The sequence below is a fragment of the Atractosteus spatula genome, chromosome 6 (genome assembly GCF_055471065.1).
Source record: "Atractosteus spatula isolate fAtrSpa1 chromosome 6, fAtrSpa1.hap1, whole genome shotgun sequence".
Lineage (NCBI taxonomy): Eukaryota > Metazoa > Chordata > Actinopteri > Semionotiformes > Lepisosteidae > Atractosteus > Atractosteus spatula.
Window position 1 is genome coordinate 58,903,774 of NC_142711.1, and position 22,023 is coordinate 58,925,796.

The following is a 22,023-nucleotide window of genomic DNA, read 5'->3' on the forward strand; positions in this document are numbered from 1 at the left end:
TGAGCGGATGCGACGACTGGCACATTCCGGTTTATAACACAATATCACTTTAAAACCACAGCTTTTCAGTTTTTTAGCTTCTCGACTCTGTACGATGTATTCCTAGCAACGCATAAATCTAACCGCTGCCTTCCCGAGACTAGGGAAACTGGAAAGATGTTTTAAGATTTAAACAACCGGGGAAGCATAAGCGAAGGCAACGTGTTTCATCGCGGTGCAAAAGACCGAGACGGACGACTTCAGCCCAATCGCATGCAGAGACGGGACAGCTCCACCAATCGCGGCTAGGAAACGGCGTGTGTTACACTGAGACGGGCCTCCCGTCAACAAGGCTAAAATAAACTGCAGGCAGGCAGGGCAAGTGGTTTGTTTTTTCTTTTTTTTTCTGAGGAGGTGGTATGAATTCCACTCAAGCGCCAAGTAGAGTTTATAAAGATGTCCCCGTCTGGATAGTGGAAGATCATCATGATGTGAGTACCAGTTTCACTTTTTTATGTAATTGTCTGCGTTTCCTTTCCCTGCTTACAGCCTTAATATATCCAGCTTTCAGAATACGAATTCCAAATTGAAAGCAATAATCCCTTCATAGTTGATTGTAAAATACAGTATTTACCCTGTAGTATAGTGAATACCGAAGACTGTACAAGAAGGAATATTGTCATCAATGTTTATTTATGCTATTTATAGCCTCGGTGCTGTTTATAGCCTCATGTACATACGTACTGTATATATTTGCAAATATATATATATACAGTATTTAAATCACATCTACGTTGTTGATGTGATTTGTCTTAGTGTGATATGCTGTATTTTGCCTTTACTCAGAAAACCTATGAGCACTAGTATAAGCTGTGAAAGCTCTCCTCACCACCTCGTTTAACACTGCGAACTGTGGTCAGTATTGTTTATAATCCAACACTTGACATTATTTATAGCCCAGCCCTAAGAACTAAACTGCTATATATCTAATTCAGTTTTAGTGCTACTTTTTTCTGTACTTATTGTTTTCAATGGTAACCCCCTGAACGCTTTCTTAAAGGACATGTTCGGTACATCAATCCTGTAAGTGTTCCGGGTAAATTAATGTAATATATATATATGGTTACAGTTTAAGACCCTCACAAAAATAAAATGAGAATAAAAAATACATTTTGGACATTACCAGCTATTTTCCCGAAGAATAAAGAGTACTATTAATGCTACACTGTTGTAACAAAGTACAGTTATGGGAAAGCCAACAGTTGACAGATCACGTTGCTCGTTTTACAAACCGCAATCGCAATCTCTGCACTTTATTCTAATACAGGTGCTACCTCACATCTATCGCGCCATTGGCTCCAGACATTTACCTATAAAGAACATCAAAATGATCCATTTAGATTCCCACCCTGACCTGCTTATTCCTGTCAACATGCCTGCTGACACCGTGTTCGACAAAGAAGAGCTGTTTAGGTAAGATGTGTTCATTGGTCACAGATATTCTGAAAAGATTGCAGGAACAAACATGAAAATGAACATGATGGTTGTTTTTTCATGAACATCTTACCTGTGGTTTGATAGCTGTGTGAGTAAAAAAAAAAAAGAACATCTGTCTCTCACTGTCTTTTCTCTCCTGACCCGAACACTGATTGTCTGTCCATGTGTCCCTTCATCCAATTTCTAACAGCTTCTTCCAATTCAGGGTTGCGGGAGAGCCAGAACCTATCCCAGCAAGCAGCAGGCTCAAGGAGGGTACATCCTGGACTGGGTGCCAGTCCATCGCAGGGCACACCCAGACACAGACACGCACACAGTCGCATCTAGGGCCAACTTTCCCGGATGCCAGTTAACCTACCAGTATGCCTTTGGAAGGAAACTGTCACACCCAGAGGGAACCCACGCAAACACGGGCAGAACATACAAACTCCATGCCGATAGCATCCCAGGTTCAAAATTGAACGCAGGACCCCAGCACTGCGAGGCAGTCATGCTAACCACTGCGCCACCCTGCCACCCTGCTTTTAGCTTGCTGTGGGACCGAATCACCCATGCAATATTAAGTGAATTAGTGTGTTCCTTTTAAGAAGTGTTGATTGCTTTGCACTTATTAATATTAATATTGAATTAAATTTTCCTTGTGTCTGCGTAGTTCATGAATTTGTCTAAGTCTCTTTATAAAAATTCCCTTTCCGCTCTTTCTGTTTGCCACTCTGCCTAGCATAGCATCATCTGCAAATTCACCTAGGTTGTTAACTATATCCGAATCTAAACTGTGGAGAGAAGAGTTGGCCCCAGTCTCACTCCTGCAGCACACCACTGCTTACATCTGCACAGATCCTTTAGCATAACATGCCATTTTGTGTTCATGATCTGGTTCCGGATCCATTTGTGTAGATATCCATGGGTTCCTGTAGCTTTTCTTTTGATAATCGCTCTTTTATGAGGCATGTTTTCGAAATCTTTCTAGATATCTAAATATTTTGTGCTGTTTGCTACTAAATTCATCATTTAGGCTTTCCAGACCTCTCATCCTGTTGTCCTCTAGTTTCATTCTCACCTGCTTTATGCCCATTTCCCCACTGCTCCCCGCCCCTTCTCACCTACTCTGTTGTTTTGTCCTGCTATGCCATATTGATCTGCTACTGTACTTTCTCTCCCTCCCTCACACCTGAAGAAGGCTCCACAGACCAAGTGTTGTTTTTCTTTCCCTACTTTTTAGCAGCGAATGAACCTCTACCTGACCCTTTTAAATCAATGCTTCTCTACTATTCTCATTGCCTGTTCGAAGAATTCTAGCAAGAAAGTAAAATAAGACATTCCTTTCTAATCTTTGCTGTTTTTTTGCCACTGCTTTCTCAGTACTCTCCCACTTTATCTCTATCGCTACCACAACTTGATGACTGTAGCAGAAGACTAAGGGGTCTATATCGGATTTTTTTCAATGACTCATTTCAAATAACAATTTAATTTTGAATTAAGTGCATTCAAGTATTTTGTATTTCATGACTTTCTTTTCACAAAGCTTTTAACGTTTAAAGCTGAGTTATAGTACCTGATATATTTTGTCTGCTGGAGTCTGTAGTTTAATAATGTTTGCCACAACCTGAGGAGCTCTGTAATAAGTAGGCATAAATTCTTAGGGAAAAAAGCCATTAATCTGTCTCCTTGAATTTTAGTCTTAAGCTTTATTTGATATTTTAATATCTTTCCAGTGAGCTAAGTATTGAGAATTGGATTATGCCCATGGTGTATGCAGGGCATTTATCTAATGTCCTGTGGCTTCATCCTTCCTGGGCACAACAGATTACAGAGGGGGAGCACAATATGTCGGTTGGGAAGGATTCCTCTACAACAACAATCAGGTAAATTCATAGTACAACATGTTGATTTGGCATTGTTTTAAATTGGCTATGTAGGCTATGTGATTGCTGGTTAAATGTACAGTAACCATTGTGCTACTAATACATTAGAATATGGCTAGATTTCACTGTTTCAACCAGCTGGTTCATCAGTAATACATCTCGAAATGTTACATGTTAATAGCTGGATGTGTAAGTGTTTATTTTCAATGGAAAATGAACATATGGTATAAAAAACGGTTTGGCAAATGATATGACATACATCACAAATTACTTAACTTTTTTTTTTAAATGAGCAATGTTATTTTGCCTTTTTATCTCTAACGCTCTTTGTTTTTCATAATGCCAGGTTTTTCTTTCAGCCTGACTTTTTACTTTTCTTCAGTCTGTTTTTTGTTGCTCTTTCGTTTGGTATTTGAGCTTGTCCTATAATCGTCTGAGGAAACCCTTAAAACAATTTCAGATGATGGGCTCACAAGATTTTCTCGTTCAAATGCACATTCAGCTACAGGGCCTCATGTTTCAGGCTATGATTGTGCTCCATGGTTTCTCAGTACACTTACTGGTCCATAACATCATTTCTAAACAACTGTTAGAGAGCGCAACATTGAGCTTACTCTTCATCTTGACACAGGTTTTCTTAGCACTTTTTCCTGTTAATCACGATGATGCATGCACAATATAGTGAGAGATAAGTTAATTCTTCATGTTACAGTGGCTCATACCTCGTCCTCTGCTGAACAATGTAACAAGAAACCTTCACAATTTCTTTCTGTGTGTCTCAGGGTGACGAGTAAAGATGATTATTTTTTAAGCGATGGCCTCTATGTCCCTGAAGATCAGCTAGAAAATAAGAAGCCTTTACAGCTGCATGTTGTCAGAGTTATCCCAGTGGAAAATGCCTGGAAGCAAGAGGAGGAAACCATGGAGTGCGCTGCTAAAAGACCTAAATTACAGCCTACAGATGGGCTGGATGAAGTTGAGTCCTTGGCAAAGAAGACAGCTGCAGGTGTCTGGGCTGCTGCAGACATGAGTGTGGAACCAGCAGGGGGCAGCAAGTCCACAACAAGTAGCAGTGGCCATGGAGAAATAGCACAGCCCAGCAGAGGATCTTCTGCCAGCTGCCTTTCAAAAATCAAACTGGACTCGGAAACAGACCCCGTGAAACGAATCCTCCCAGTTATCCAGCAAACAGATGCTTACATTCTGGATATTGACCTGGATTTCTTTTCATGCAAGAACCCCTTCAAGGAAATGTATACCCAGGTAATGGCAAAGATATGTACCTTGGGTTTCTTCGGTCTCTTCCACAGCCAAAAATGTTTTGAATGCGGTGAAGTGCAATATAATCACAAAGAAGATGTCTTTCATATCCATAGAGATTTGTGCCATTGTCATGCCCTCCTCCACTGACTGCAGGCTTTTTATTTTGGAATACAGTATAACATTTCTTTTTCTCTAGTCAGCTTTAGATTTTTTGCAGGACTTGCATTTCTCTTTTTTTATTTATTCTGCCAGAAATATGTGGATTTTTGTTCTGTCACTGATATTTACTAGTACATAAGTCTCCATTCTATTGTAACTGTTATATCCTAATACCGCCTACAGTTTTACTGAAGCATAAAAACTAATTTCATAATGAGTTGTCACTTCAGTGGCATGATTAATTACAGCTTCCTCGGGGCACAATTTTTTAATCCCCATATGTATTTGTTTCAGTTAATTTGTTCAGTAAGCACACTTATTGGTTGTGTTTCAATATAGTTAATGTCAGAAGTATTACTCTTAAAATAAGAGAAATTCAGACACTCTGACATTTGTATGCTGCTTGGAATGAGGTCAAAACATTAATCCCAATTTGTTTTATATGTTTATTGTTTTACTGTATATCTGTTTTTAAAGCCTGTCATTGCTTATAAAATTGACTTTGCCACACTGCAATAGCTCAGTTGCAGGCAAAAGGAGGTCTTTTATCCCTTAATATGTTTATTAATACTTTTAGTATACATATACATTTAATATACTTTCATAATGGAGGTGAATACCAAAGCCCAAATACTAATGTTTTGAGATGTGAAAATTAAAATTCCCACAACTGTCCTAAAAGTGAGTTAGTGCTCATCCAAGTATCTTTATTTTTATCTTCTATCCAAAAGGGTGGAAATTTGTCTTTATGGCATTACCATAAAAATACACAAAAAAACAAATAACACTCAACATAAAATAAATACAAGTTAAAAACAAACAATAGTCCTAGCCATGCAACAATACATAAACACATACACATGCAAGTATTGTCATCGGTCCTGATAGATTTTAGTTAAAAATTACACAGAGTCTCTTAACTTTATAATTCAGAGATTAAATCTAATTTTTCTTCTCAGTAAACTGGACAGAGGTAACCAATTGTTCTGTTAGATTGGTAGTTTCTAGTGATGAAGCAGTATCTAGGCAAGCACTGTCTCCTTAAATCCAAAAACATCCATGAACATTGATAGTCACAACAAAATTCGGAATGTCAGGAGAAAAGAAAATGATAACTTGTTTTTTTTTGTTGATCTTTTAAAGTTTAAGTACAAGGCATTTAACTTGCATTTTATTTTGTTCTTTCACCTTCTATACAGGAGGAATACTGTATTCTGCAAGAGCTGTATAGTTTCCAGAAACCTTGTGAAGACCCAGATGAGGTACTTAATGTTATGCATAGCCAGATCAATGGTTTATGACAACTAAAATTGTACTATTTCTAATTAATACCTCTTATGTCATGGTAATTGTAGCTTACCCCTGTCACACAAAAGTGATTGTGAATATCAAAATAAATTGATTATCCAAGACGTCATTGATTGCCTTAAGGATTTTCTGAATATTTGTATTTTCAGTTTTTCCATTTAATGTGCATAAAGACAGACATGACTTAGAACATAAACTAATAATGTTAAAATATATATTTTACAAGCACAGCTGTGTACCTTATAAAAATCCAGTGAGTAAGAATTTACACTTTTTATGGATTAAAAAAGGGCAGTACAGTGGTGCAGTGGTTCGTATTTCTGCCTCACAGCTCTGGGGCCCTGGTTTCAATTCCTGGGTGCTTTTTACTGTTTGTATGTTCTCCCCATGTTGGAGTTGGTTTCCTCTGGGTGCTCCAGTTTCTCCCACAGTCCACAGACAATACTGGCAGGTTAATTGGCTTCTGGGAAAACTGGCCCTGGCATGAGTGTGCGTGGTTGTGTTTGTGCTTTGTGCCCTGTGAGGGACTGTCGTCTTTTCCGGGGTGTACCCCTCATTGTGCCCGTTGCTCCGGCTCCCCCGCAGTCCTGTATTGGATGAAGTGGTTAGAAAATGGATGGATGTAATCATAAACCTAATAAATATGCAGCGCCGGACTTCCATTGGTAACTGTGCTAACCTTTTTCTCTTTACCTTTTTAACTGTTCAGGATGAATTGCTGGACTGTGTGGAAAGAAGAGTCCATCAGCTCGAAGACCTTGAGGCAGCTTTTGCCGACTTTGTTGAAGACGACAGTGAGGAAACCTTGAACAGATGGGCGGACAACCCTGGGTAAAATGCTTTGATTTGTGTTTTTAATGGGCCTCTGACTGTAAGACTTCCATTTTCTTCATGGCGCTGAGACAGTTGCAGAGTAACTCAGACAGTTCACTTGACCCCTTCCCAGCCAGTGGTTGTGCATGACTGATCTCACGCAGCCCAGCTTTTGCATTAAAGATTCTTATTCTTTGCAGAAAGTGTGTGATGATCTGTGAAGAATCCTTTTTGAAATGTCATTTGACATTGTTTGTTACCCCAAGAATGACATAAAAGTTTAAACATTATTATTATTTTTTAATAGATACCTTTATTTTTACATATTAACAAGTAATAGGTTTATTCCATGCTGAAAAGAAAACAACGTTTCGGCCGTTGAGCCTTCTTCCAATTCTTTTTACATATTATGTGTAATCCCTGGTTACAATGTTAAGTGCTTGTGGCTACAAACCTGTGTGCAATTTATTTTTCTGTCGCATCTGATCATACGTTTACATCTGGTTTGTCTTAATCTTTTTATTTTCACCAGTCAAAATATGAAATGTATATTTTATTGTTCTTTACAAAAAACATAAAATAAATTGGATAAAACATCAATTCATAAATAAATGTGAATTTAAGAAGGACAAAGGTGGAGTGGAACCCTTTTGTCAAAAATCATGTTTTACTAAGATAGTTTTGAGAGCCAAATAAATATTCACCTTTTAGTGACTACAACAAGACCATCTTTTACAACATCAGAGAAATGTATCCTCCCCTTTCAGCACATCAGTCATGCAACGTTTTGCATCGTGCATTAACATTTTAGTGTAACATCAGGGTCCAGCTGGGACATGACAGATTTTTGACATTTTAGATTCCCAACTTTCTTTGGAGAAAACATTACTGATATGTTTATGGATGTTGTTGCTCTTTTGGATGCGAGTCAACGTGTGAGGATATTTTACATATTTGCAGTCGCAAATATGTATGTTAATATTTGTCATAATTTAATATTGCAGAGATTTTATAGTTCACAAGGATTTTAGTTTTCTTAAAAACTAGTTTTCAGTTTTAATCCCAGGTTTGGTTTTCTTTCATCTTAAATGTACCTTCTGTACAGTTTGTCACTTGTACTGTTGTGCAAACAAGAGAACTATTTCTGATGTGTACTGTATTTAAATTTAAAATGTGCTCAGAGGCACACATCCAGTTGTCAGGGAATTCTGTAACTACAGCTTCTGTTCATGCTTTTCTAACATAAAATGAATATTAATATTAGAAGTTGGATTCAACAGTGAAAATAAATATCTATTCTCCATGTATGTTCACTTTTGAGTTCAGAAACACAAGAAATATTTAAAGTATTTTAATAATATTTAAAATCAGTTCTTTAATTTTTAGGTAGGTGTCCATTAAGAAGATATGGAAGAAATAAATTCAGAATACACTCCAGCAGGATCTCCATATGTTCTAGTTCCATATGGACTAGAGTTTAGTACACTTTGAGAAAGGATTTCAGTGGGCTACTATAACTCAGCTATACTGAGTGATTGTGTTTTTGGAAAGTACCTTTTCAAGTCATTTCAATATCTTACATTTCTCAGTACTAGAATCTCTTAACATTATTGGTCAGAAAAGGAAATTTAACATGAAAGCCTTTCTCTTTTTTTTTCTTCTCTGCAGATGGAATGTCTCAGATCTGTATGTTAGTTGCAATATACTGTAGGATGCCTTTGTTGGGATGTAAATGTTTTATATGTCCCTCTGTACTGTTTTTCTTATTGGATTGAAATTGTTTCATGTACACTGAGAGTATAAATGCGGTATAATGAAGGTCAACAAATGAACCAATAGCATTTTTGAGTTTTTGGGATATTGAGATATTTAAAAATGTGCATATCTAATGCGTCAGTGCTTTTTCTTTCAGAATGAAACCTCTTGTTAAACTCATACATAGCCTGCGAAATCGAATGGGATCTCCTGACTATGAAATGGTAAGGTGTCTTTTTTTTTCAGGTGTAAAATGTAAACTTCACATCCAGGTGTTTTGTTTGTATTGTTTTGTTTCTTTATTACTTGTGTTGGTTTTGACTCATCTTTGAAGAAGATTTCTTTTTTCTTTTGTGTTTTTAAGCAAATTGTATGTGTGACGTGAGCTGCTGAACTTTTTTTTCATATAAAAAATACAGCTTAATGGTATGTTATTTTTATTTTTTAATCATTTAAAATATTTTTTAGGTCCACCAGGCAGGTCTGACGTGTGATTTTTCAGAGCTGCCACACCATATTAGCACTGATAAAGAGATTGATGGACTGATAGAGGCTGTAAACCTTATACTAAAAATGCTGCCAAAGCCAACACTCATAACCATTTCAAGGTAATGTTGTTTAGCTTTATAACCACTGTCCTTTGAATTAAAAAGGTGATCATAAATGTTCTTTATTTAACGAAGGACTTGAGGGGAAGGGGAAGAGTGGAGACCAAGCCAAAGTCAGTGAACTGTGAATGTAATAATGCGTAAGAGTGATCACAAACTCATACAAACCGATTTGTTGCTTTTTAATTTATTTTTTAATATTATTATTCCCCTCAAAAGAGAAGAATGGTAGACTTCTGTTGATGGACTGTGAATAACTGGTGGAACAGCATCAGACCCTGTAGATTTGCTGAATTACTTACAGTACCTCAAATACTTCTCCCTCACTTATGCTAAGATTATTTAAAACTGATTTTTATCTTTCCTGAAGCATAAAGGAGCTCAGTACTGTTTTGACTATACACATGCATGTAGCATTTTAACACAAAGGTAATGAAGGGTACAAATTTAGCTGTTAAACAGTATTTTAAGTAGCCTTACTGCATAATTCTGCCTCTTTCCCTTACAGCATTGTACCTAACCTAGATGTATTTTTATTGTATTCTGCAATTCTTTTTTTTCTTTAGTTTATTTTTTCTGTTGTTCTACATCTTGCTATACACTCACATTTATATAAATCATTCATTTCAATAAAGTAGGCTGAGTCACACTGAAGTGTGATTGAATGGTTTGAACAATTCAGTGCCTGACATCATTGCCAGTATATGCCATGATAACTTATACATCATTGCCTAGTACCCTTTAGGTTCTCTTTCAGTACAGACTCATAATTAAAGATTTATACTTCTGTAAAAAAGCTTTTTCATCTGTTAGGCAAATAAAATTCTTAAGTGCTTTCTGTCACTTGGAATTCCAGTAAATGTGTTGTTTTGCAGAAACCCTGAGGTTGAATCATCTTTACAGTTTAAGCTAAATCCTTTTACCCTGCATTAAAAATAAAACATTTAGCTCACACATGCACTACATAACTAACATGGATTTAAAATTGAGACTTAAATATGCATTCTAAAGGTAGCATTATAAAACCTGTTTGTTTGAAATGGTAATTGCATTATTTATTGTAATTTATCAGAAGTCTTCATTGCACAGGTAAAATACACATTTTTGTAGTATTCTTTCTTTCCTTTCTGAGGGAAAATATCAAATACACAGCAATGTAGTGTAGCTACACTAAGTTAGGCAATTATTACAGAAGAAGCTTTTCCAAAATCTATAGGAATTATAGCTGAAATTCATTGCAAAAACAAAATTGTATATATTTAAAGTCTAAGAATCAGTTTTTACTCCTTCTGCACACTGGCTTTCTCTCATACATAAAACTCCAGATGGAAGCATACTTACACACCAAAAAGCAAAACAAGATCCTTCTTATTTTTTCAAATTTATTTTCTTTAAAGTAGTTTATAAAATGAATGTAGTTTTAAACAAGAACTTGGGAGGATGTCAAAACCTAATCTCGCCTACTTCTGCCTCCCTACATATACAGTATGTAGTAATTTACCCCAGTAAAGCTCACTGTTGTAATCAGACCTCTTCTCTGCCTTAATTAGGGTTTAACTACACTATTTGAATTGAGTATAATCAAAAAATATCCTAGATGCCTGTTTTCCACTTTTAATTGGTTGCTAAAGCCTATTACCTTCATCATTTCATTTATGCAAAATCTTATAAAATAAAATGTTTTACACCAACTACGGCGCTATTGCAGGAAGCCATGCACATATGGAAATTATTGATAATTATAAACTGCATGGGTATAAAATGAAAAATACCAGTAAGAAATTGCTTGGAATGTTTGAGGGCTTCCTTTTATCTTGAAAGGATGATGAACAAAATTCTATCCCCTTTTTATTACTTATATTTATATAATAAATCCAATACAAAACATTAAAAAATAAAGGGTTTCTTTCGTGTATTGTAGGGGGAGAATTGGAAAAAATGGTATTCTGAAATGAGAGCATGTTATAGGGAAGACTTTAACTTCAGCAATTAAGAAATCACTTACAATGCTGCATTTGCACTACCTGTTGTTCCTTAACATTTTATTTTTGTTTACATCAATCAGAAATAAAATGGATTGTTCTGTTCTTTTTCCTATTTCAGATCCAGTATGGATGACTATTGTCCTGCTGAACAAGTGGACTCCATCCAAAGCAGAGTACTTAGCATGCTTAAGTCCTTGTATGGCTCTCTTGACATTCATAATGAATACTAAATAGAAGCTGACACATCAGAACAGCTATCATGAAAAACATGTCTTAAAAAAGCAGATTGGTATACTACAGTGTGAGACCATTGCAGGCTGGCTGTTCTGTTCTGGTATTTACATATGTCTTGCTTTCATCCAAGACCAGGAAGAAAACTGCTCATGTAATTCTGTAATTGTCAGAGAACTGTAACAGTACTTTTTACATGAATACACTAAGCTTTTTATTACTGACTGAAAAGGGGTTTAAGGTGTTTTAAATAAGGGCAGAAATGCCAAAAGTACATAATGAAGTTCAAGTATTTATTTAAATGACTTTGATTTTTTATCTGTTTCATTTGCCTTATTTGAATTGTGATTGTACATGGTCTGTCAATGGAAAATCTGATGAATTGTAAGTTATTCCAGAACACAAATGGGTTACGTAACTAGAAATAGCCTTGAAATGGAAATAAAGCATAGCTTAAGAAGTGTAATTATACCAGAAACAGTATGGACATTTAGTAATGTTTGTTATTTACAGTTTCCTTCGTGTGCCTTATTTATACCCAATAGTAAACAAGGAGCAAAAGGTCAAATGTATTTTGTCAGTGGTATGAGACAGAGACAAAAATATAACTGTAAATCAAAATATACATGTAAAATTTAAAAAAATATAGATCTTTATATATCTAATGGTTTTCAACCCAGCACTCAAAACAACAAATACAGTGAGCACAGACATTTTATGGCATATAAAAAGAAAAAAAGGACCTGTATAATGTAAGATAAGTAATGCAAATGTTTCTACTTAGTAATTTGCAATACTTTCACACTTTTGAACAACATGAGACAAAAACATAAATTACCCATCAATCAGATAACACGTTATTAATGATGATCAAAGACTGCCGTATTTGATAATCCATGTAGATTTTGGATGCTAATTGGGATATTATCTCTCTTCAGTAGCTTGTGGTAATGCTAAAGATTACGTAGGATTTTCACCTCTTTTATCAGTTATTTTTAGACATGAATGATTTGACTTCATCCATTGTTTAGAGGTTTTTTTGAATGATTGACGTATTATTGTCAGCACCTGTTTTTCAGCAATTTCCCAATCTCATCTCAACTTGAAGCTCAAGTTTTCTTCATTTATTTCCTGTTTTTAATTACAGTTGTATGCATAAAACAGTGAAGAAAATTAAAAAGCTGTTTGCTTCCTTTTTACAGAAACACAGAATCCTCTCTTAAAAATCCTCTCTTTTTTTACTTAGTTTTTTTTCATACTGGTAACTGAATTAAAATTTTGTAATTGAGCTTAAAGGGATATAACGGTTAAAATAGGAGCTACATAAATGTTCTTGCTGCACAGGAAATAGATGTTACTTACACACTGAAATGTAGAAAAAAGGCTGTGGAGTCTTCTTCAGGTGTCTCTTAATCCACATAATCTTTTGGTCTGCATTGAACATGCTCTGCTCTGTTGAACTGGCATGTCTCCACTACCTTCTCTAAATCCAATTTCCACTTTACTTTCCTTGGGATTAATGGAATATACAACATGCTAGAAAAGATTAACTTTTATAGTAGATGAGTAGATCATTCTCTAAATATTTGTCAAGGACAGTATCTAAATATAAAAAATATAAAGGCATTGTGATATCTGGGAATGTTATTCTTAATTAATTCTGACCCCTTTCACATTAAAAAGCGGTGCTGTCTACCGAGAAGTACTGTATAAAAAAAGAATTCCAAAAATTGTCTAATTATGAGAAAGTGTGGAACAAATATGTCAGAGTATTGAGTTACAGAAGCTTATTGCTCTTGTCGCAGACGTGGTTATTATGAAACCCACTGCTTGAATGATTCAGAGATCAAAATTGCCTAATGCGGGCAATATTTCTAAGGTAAAAGAAAGATGTCTTAATCAGATTTTTCACATATGGCTCAAAAGACAGGAGAGGATCGAGTGTGACTCCCAGACTTCTGACTAAGGCTGACGTGTGAATGGGGAAGCCATCCACCATTACTGTGAAATCCTTAAGTATATCCAGCTGGGATTTGATGTCAACCAGAGTTTGATGTCACACAAACAAGAGAGATAAGTGACGGAAGTGGGAGACCAGAGGGGGACAAATTTGTAACATAAGTATCATTTGCATAGCCATGAAACTGAAGACCATGTTTCCATATAATTTGGCCGAGAGGTAGCATATAAATGAATAAAAAGTAGAGGACCCAGGACTGAACCTTGAGTCACACCATGATTGACTGGGGTTATGGGAGATTTATGAGAGCCAAGTGAGACAAAATGCTGCCTGCCAGTCAGATAAGAACAGAACCAGTTAAAGACAGTACCACAAGCGACTAAGCAACACTAAATAAATGATTTATTGTATCAAAAATACTGTCTGGCTTTTATGAATTTATGGGATTTTTGCAAAAGTTTCCATGTATTAGTGTACTACATTATATTACAACTACTGCACGTTGCAAGTACAAAATATACATAATTCATTTTTTTAACCTCATTTCTTGACGTTAAAATTTTGAAAAACGATTTTTTTATATCTGTTCAATGGTATGTCAGCCATAAAAACCACTTACACAGTAATTCATTGCTGGATCATTGTTGGAACTGCTGTAACAATACTGACCACAGTACCATAGAGAAGAACCACTGCATTCTAACAGAAACCAGCAGAGACCAATTCTCTTGTAGTTACCATCACGTCTGTGAGAGAAACCACTTCACTTGTACATCCCAATGGGAAAGTGAGAAATTCACAGTTCCCAATACAATAGGTGGAAACCATTATGTGAGTCAATGTTTTTTTTTAGCAGGATGATAATATGCTGCTACACCCCAATTTTCTGTAAACAGGGAAAATAACGCTTTTCAAGTTTGACAGAATGCTATGCAGACCAAATTACAAATATCTCATGAAACAACACTGCAATTCAGACACAATGCCAGGGTAATGCTGCTTACTGAAGTACAGTACCAGCTTCCTCAGAGATTCCACATGGAGTGGTTGTTTCTTTGCTATGGTCATCTGTTCCAAACATACAAGTCCAAACTCTGATTTTAAATAGTCAAAACCAGAAAAATATAATTCTACAAATTACGAAAACATCCACTTTCAGGAATCTGAACAATTTGATATGCTCAGCACATTTGAAATTAAGCCCCAAATAGCAGTCATTAACTTTGCAAAACAGTTCGTTCATTCCTTAGAATATGTATTACATTTTATAGTGCCTAGTGGGATAGTTATGTTAAGGTTCAGTGGCGGAAACACCAGCAAAGAGTGTTCAACTGTAATCATACTTTTTCTGTTAATGCAAGTTCAAAATTAAGTAACTAATCAAAAACAAACATTGCCACTTGTAATTAAATTCAACTATTGGCATATTGAATTCCTAACTGAAGTCTATCAAGAAAGCTGAACAATATTGTTATCTTGTCTGGGTTAAATCTTCAACAATATTCCTTTTATCTCTCTTCTCTCTTAAAACTCCTAACCAACTGGTAAGGAGTTCAGCCAAATTCATGGTAATCCTCTTATTGAAAAAAGTTAACCCATGGAAAACACAAGGTTTTTTTTTACTCTAATAATAATAAACTTTATTTTATATAGTGCCTATATACAGTAGTAGCTTCTCAAAGTGCTTTACAGGAACAGTAAAAACAAATATAGATATATATACAGTAGTGATATTTATGTACTGGAGCTATAGTAGTAATGGAAAGGATTTTTTTTCAATGTATCACTGACCAGAATGTCCTCTGGCTATACCACTATCATTCTAGTGGCAAAGGAAATCCCCACATCACGCTGACATACAGTACTGTAGCTTCACTGATTCTCTTAAACAACACAAAAATCAACTTGACATCATCACACATCATCTTCCATAAGGTTAGGGTAGAAAGGCATTAATCGGTAAAAACATCTTCACATTTCTGGCTTTTGCCTCCCAAAATGTTTTCTCACTCACAGTTTGTTTTTCAGTTGTCAACATTACCCAAGCATACTTCTTTGGAGAGCATACTACAGTCCTCCATCCTGCTTATGTGCTGCTCATTTCTGCCAGGAATTACTTATACTGTAGACACTGCAAGTGATTATGCATAGAGATCAGAAGGATGGAACAGTCCTGGAAAGATTCTGTGAATAATTACTTCTGCACATTCTTAATAAACTCATTTTGGAATTTTTTGTGCATCTCTGCATAAAGATGTATACAGTGTACAAATGAAATATTTACTTTATATTAAACTGTAGGAAAATTAAAAGTTTCAATGTACAGTACAAGTACAGTATGTGCTTTTAATGTCTAGATGTACTATCTGTTAAAGGTCTGTTTCAAAAGTAGAGCAATAATTGATTTACATTTGCAAGCCCTACAGATGTTTCTCAACAGAACAGTTATTTATTTCCTTTTTTCAGTTTTCAGCAGACTGTGATTCTAGTTTCTTTTGATGTAGTATCATGGCAACGTGAAGAATTCAGAATGAACAATGTAACTTGCATCATTAGAAGCACTACTGAGGAAGGCATAGTTATTTTAATAGTGTACCTATTTGTTGACTAACAAGTCAACAACGAATGCAGCAATTAAAATACAATGAATGAGTATAATTACATAAATTAACATTCTAAATTATTTAATTTCTATCTCATTACTATATTGTGTGATTTTGTTAAATATTAAATCAGGTCGGGATTGTGTTATGAAAAGTCTTTCAAGTTATTAATAGAAAAGTACTTCAGCCATTCTTTCAATATTATCTGAGTATTATGGTTCTAGAATGGCTGTATGGAACATGTATGCTCTTTTACTCCAAACTATGTTAATAACCTTCTACTGCCTCAAAACATCCTTTAAGCAGGCAAAGATTTTTTTTCTGTAATATAAGAAGGTAAATGTCTTATATTTTGTTTATTAAACTAATGACTGTTCAAGCCAAATTGTCAGCCAATGCTTGAGATAGGTGCATTACCTGAGGCACTTTATCAGACAATAAAGATAAACAGCTGCCTATCTTTTCCTTAAAAACATGAGCAGATATTAGCCACATAAGACAACTCTTCAGTTACATGAAAATAGAGATGATTGTGAACATTTTACTTTTCAGTATAAATCACTTTAAATGCTACACAGGCAGTCATTCACAAACAGATAGAATCATGCAGATTGGCAAGTACAGTCAGAATGTAAAAAAGACTTTTCAAATAGTATGAAACATTCGTAAGTGGTCCCACATGTACCAGTCACATCCGACCAAAGACTTTCTTTTACAGCCTTCTCGAATTCTTTGTAATCTTAAAAGAAATGTTGTTTTTGGCTCTAAGTAATCACTGACTATTAGATTCAAGTAGCAAGATCTTCAGATAAGTAGGAGTAAGATTTGGAAAACATTTATAAATTAGCTGTAACTGACGCCCTTTCTAACTATTCCATGGGGGCAACCATTGTGCTGGCTTCCCAATACAAACTCTAAGAAATCGTGTAATGTGTCCAGCTAAATGATGTTCCATTCTTGTAAATAAAATTACAGTAAGGATGCACTTAGTTTTCCATGGATTGTGGAAAAATCTTCATTTTGAAATATTGAAACCCTCCATTTATTTGTAGGACACTAATTGCTTTTCAGCATTACTGTTTATTTTCCAATACCTTTTTTGCTATTTATATTATGCCATGGTTTTTCCCAGTACAAACTTGAAGAAATTGTAAACTGTGTCCAATTTAATGACACTGCATTCGTTGTGCTGCCTCACAATAGCTGATTGTAATGAAACAATAATGCCTGCTTATTAATGGACATTAATCTTCCACATACTGTATATTAAGGACCATACGCAGTAAATATCTGTGGTGTTTTCTTCTGTGTAAGTTAAAAGTTTTTTATTTAGTATTGACTATTTTTGTTTCTGATTTTTTTTATTTTACTCGTTTTATTTTACTATTTTACTTCAGACGACGACCTCAAATTTGCCAAGGCAGTGAGAAGAGAGGGGGCTTAAGTTTGAAACAGCCTGAGCAGAGAGAAAGCGCTGGTGAGAAACTCATTGGTGAACTGTCCTAACTGGTATCTATTGAGGTGTGATTTGTAAACTGGAAGTAAATAAGAACACAGAGAAGAATATTGCAATGCAATTCAGTGTCAATAGACTGCAGCAGCACTGTCAAATGATAAAAAGCAGCTGTGATTGATTCACTCAAGCACATGCAATAACCTGGGAGGGAGTACATGAGCAACTACAGTACAGCTGCTTACACAGCTTGATACTGTATCACGGAAGATTTATAATCTTGATTTCTTTAATCAGGCAACTCAGATTTGCAAGTATCTAATACTACTACCCTGTACTGGATTACATTAATATAATAATTCAACATCACTGGTCTACACGACCGCTGTAAACTTTAAAATAAATAACAAATATATATTTGAGTGTTTTCTGATAAATCCTGGTGATTTGGAAACAGCAGACCACATTGCAGCTGGGGGACACAACAACATTTCACTGAACGACATCTATTTGGTAGCAACAAAATTAGTGTGTAAGAGACAACAAGGAAGAAAGCAATGTTTAAAATAAACACTAAAAAATCAAGACTTAACTCCATTTCGAGTACTGAGCACAGTTTTGGTGACCACATTGCACAAAGGACATTGCTGAGGAAGTTTAATAATTCACAAGCTGAAGAAATGGATTTTCTTTTCAAATAGAGGAAGTTAGAAGGGAATTTTATTTCATTTTATTACAAGTGTAAGGCAATCCTGTGGATAATTTCAATCTCAATGATGAAACCAGAGCCCAAGGACAGAATTGAAATGAAAAGTAAAAGCAGGCTTGTTGAGGTCTGATAACAGAAGACATTTCTTCTTATAAGGTATTTTGTGGTTGATTCTTTGGCTGAATTAATGCTTTACTCCTACAAGGGTCCTAAATAAAATAACCATAATAGTCCTTCTTGTGCCAGTAATTTTTGAACCCTAAAAGATTCATTTTATCTTTCCATTAGTAATCATCTTACCCAAAGGAAAATCACTCATGATATTTATTACACATCATAGACTCATACTTTTTCCACAGTCCGTTTCAAGAAATAGCTAAGTGAATTCATGATCTCATTAGTAACTACTTCTTGCTTCTTCAGAGCAAAAGCCACTTGTAGTCTTCCCCATTGAATCATCTACAGGGGTGACTTCTGAATCCCTTTGTCCAAAAACGGAACCTGCTTTATTTTCTGACACAGAAGCCTGCAAGATAACATTAAATTGCATAGGTTAGGTTGTAACTGTAAAAAAATCAAAACCAATATTTTTATCTGTTCCACAATTTTCTTCAGCCCTCTGCCATCTGCCTTTTTTACACTATATGCCAGACTTTTAAGATGTAAGTACATCCAGACTCTTTCAGAAAGTTTCAAAGGATTTACAATTTAAAAACATGCATATACAATCATATACAAATTATTTTCATAAGATATTGATGGACAGTACATTAATAACATACTGTGGCTGTTTAACTCTTGCACTCTTATTTCTAAATGTTAACTCAGCAAAAATGTGACTGACCTTATCGTGTATAGTACTATTATAAAGTTTACACTTTTGCCTTGTTCAAAATTAATCAATTTTGCTTTTGTATAAACATTCCATGAACATAATAGTATATGCTTAACAGAATAGGAGACAGATGTTTAGCATTTGTAACACTGCATGGTTGACTGAGTGTGAATACATTACTGACAGATTGCAAAAGTTACTGTGTCTTTCCATCAACACAGGCTGACTTTATAAGGATTGTTTTCAGACCTTTGTAACATGTATACATGTGTGCTAACACAGTGATGGCTGCTAAGGACTTCTGGATGGTAGTTTAGAGTCACTTCCAGATATTTTTCTTTTAGACTTTGATGTATCACTCACAGTATGTATCAGAGAGGTATCTAAAAAACTGAGCTTGTTGCAACCCAATATTATCAGCATTTTCATTTGTTTTATATATGTATACACGGACTGTGTATGGACTGGAAAAATCGTTTTCATTTGAAATTTTAAAACTTTCATTTATTTGAAGGACAGTAATTGCTTATCAGCATTACTGTTTATTTGCAGACACATTTTTTGTTATTGATATATTTTGCGAATAATATCAAAAATATAAAAAAAAAAAACACGAGGTTTTACAAATTGTGTAGAAGACATTATACAAATTATTTTTTAAAAACCTGTGATCGGTTTGTGCTGGAGGTCATCTCTGGTACTGTATCCCTTAATTTCGGACTTAGAGACCTATGAGTACAGTTCCAGCACCTCCCCTTGTCATGAAGAATTTAACATGAATGTTTATAATTTACAAATAACAAATAAGAGACAGTCACTGTTTTATCTCATCAAGGTCTCTGCTATATTTACACAAAAAATACTCATTTGCTCTCTGTGTGTAAATACCTTAAAAATAGACTTGAAGAATAAAAAGCCGTGTGCCCTGCTGCATTGCTGATGCATTGAGCCCTCTGCCAGTGTACATTGTCTGCAATTGAATAGGAATGATGTGAGACGGATTTTGCATTCTGTTGCATGCTCAAATATTCATTACATTTCCCCAGAAATGAGGAGAAAAAATGTTTAAGTACAGTACAGTGTGCTCTTAAAATCTGGATAACGATGCTACTAGTTTGAACAAAAAAGTGCTTTGATTGTGTAACACACCAGTTTCATGCCTTTTATTTTAAACCAAAGATGTTTAAATTGTTTTTATGAAAATTATGAAAAAAATGAGATTACCCTTAAAGTAAATGCTATGTTTTTGTAAGCATATTTACCCAAGGGCTACGTACAATTCAGGCTAGTAGATCAAACAGTCAGTTCATTCTGAAACCCTATAGACCTGACTATAGGCATAATAGGATATGATTATATGGTATTTGAAATAATTAATTAAATTAATTAAAATGGTTTTAAATTATGTTGTTGACATGGTATCAATAGCGATGACTTGAAAATATGTTGAAGGTACGTTAAATTAATATTAAGTGTTAAGCAAATGTAATGTCCAAAGTTGCATTGAGCAAAACCTCAAGTATGAAAAATGCTGGGAATTAAAATCCTAAATCTAAAGTTAAATTAAAAAATTAAACATAAAAAGTCACCAATGGACATGGAGAGCAGAGACAGTGGGAAAGATCTTTTTTCCTTGCACAGCTATCGTTTTTCTCCACCATTTTTAAACAATAGTTTCAGACATGGCTTGCCTCAGTTGCTAGGCTTCAGGCTTTCAATCCTTAACTCAAGGGCTCACATACTCTGTGGCTGTCAGCTCTCTTGAATTTGCAGTGCTAAAGTTGTCAGATCTTTTTCAATGATTATGTCTTGCACAGAGCCCTTTGTGATCAGATACTGGATTGCGGGGAAAGTTTTACTATCTAATCTCATAATCATCACAACTTAATGAAAGACAAGGACAATGTTTTCGTTTGATTTTCAATGCATAATATGTCTGCAGATAACTACAGTATTTTTTCACATGATCTGTTTTCTCTAATAGACCTTCCTTGTGAAAATAATAAAGTCTTCATACTTCCTCAAGGGCATTGCATTGCGAATCACTGTATATGAAAAAGGTACTGTGAAATATCTCATCTGGACTAGTAAATACTGTTACCCAGTTCCCTACTCTTTTCAGATTTATCTGCTAATAAGACAACCCTGTATAAGACGGCATGATTATTAGGGTCATGCATAATGCTAATTGATTATTTAATCATTTCTAGAATGGAGATTATCTGGAATAATTGTAAGCATAGGATGTGTTAATTTGAAGCTGCTTCTCCCTTCCAAAAAACTTTTGTTGTCCTTCTATGTCATTATACTTACAGGTACTCACCGACTACAGTACAGTAATCTGATTAAAGGTTGCGTGTGACCTCAAATCTTGTTCTTTATTGCCTCATGTGCATATCTTCTCTTACGTGTGCTTTGTCTGGAATTATTAGTGTTTGCAGTTTAACATTTTTAAGTCATGGCTAAAAACTATTCTAGTGATGTCAAAGGTGCAAGTGCTTCAAAAAAAAGTATTGTACAAATACTCTACACAAATACATTTTCACAACAGTGTGATTTTACAAGATTATAGTACTTTAATCATAATGAAATAGTCCAGCACAGATACCAGTACAGGTGTCAAGGATGGAACTGAGGCCTCAGGCCAAACACCTCTAATGCTCTGTCCCGGTCTCCATGATTGATTCTTGATTCTTGTCCTCAAGATAGATAGATACTTTATTGATCCCGTGAGGGAGATTGCAGAAAGAACAAGAACTGATTACAAGATTACAAGTGTAAGAGATTAAGAGATTACAAGAAATGAATAAAAAAATGAAAAATGAGGCATCAACAATTACCAAGGAAAACCACAATTAACAAGCTGACAATGATATGCTGATTTAAACATATGGATTAAAGACTACAGTAAATTACAGAAATCATGATTGTCCAGGAGTGACAAAAGTGGGTGTGAGCAACAGGTTTGGGGACTTCAGGACTTTATTGACTTTGAGTTTG

General features: G+C 35.1%; 1 protein-coding gene across 2 annotated transcripts; it reads left to right on the forward strand.

Moving 5' to 3' along the window:
- The first annotated feature begins 303 nt into the window (after nt 1-303).
- On the forward strand, nt 304-12,643 carry c6h5orf22 (chromosome 6 C5orf22 homolog). 2 transcript variants are annotated; one of them, XM_088919785.1, is made up of 9 exons: nt 304-470; nt 1,307-1,452; nt 3,192-3,341; nt 4,124-4,604; nt 5,963-6,025; nt 6,781-6,902; nt 8,797-8,863; nt 9,108-9,247; nt 11,351-12,643. In XM_088919785.1, the coding sequence occupies exons 1-9, from the start codon at nt 399-401 to the stop codon at nt 11,460-11,462; spliced, it is 1,353 nt and encodes a 450-aa protein (XP_088775911.1). In that variant the 5' UTR covers nt 304-398; the 3' UTR covers nt 11,463-12,643. The 2 variants fall into 2 exon arrangements, with proteins under 2 accessions (XP_088775911.1, XP_088775912.1); XM_088919786.1 differs by lacking the exon at nt 9,108-9,247 and having other exon boundaries at nt 11,351-11,481.
- The last annotated feature ends 9,380 nt before the right edge of the window (nt 12,644-22,023 follow it).

What these genes read in the sequence shown, in the direction of transcription:
- c6h5orf22 (XM_088919785.1), top strand. Translation starts at nt 399, where the DNA reads ATGAATTCCACTCAAGCGCCAAGTAGAGTTTATAAAGATGTCCCCGTC. An exon ending in CTTGTGAAGACCCAGATGAG is followed by an intron (nt 6,026 to 6,780) that starts GTACTTAATGTT and finishes TTAACTGTTCAG; the next exon opens with GATGAATTGCTGGACTGTGT. An exon ending in AGATGGGCGGACAACCCTGG is followed by an intron (nt 6,903 to 8,796) that starts GTAAAATGCTTT and finishes TTTTTCTTTCAG; the next exon opens with AATGAAACCTCTTGTTAAAC.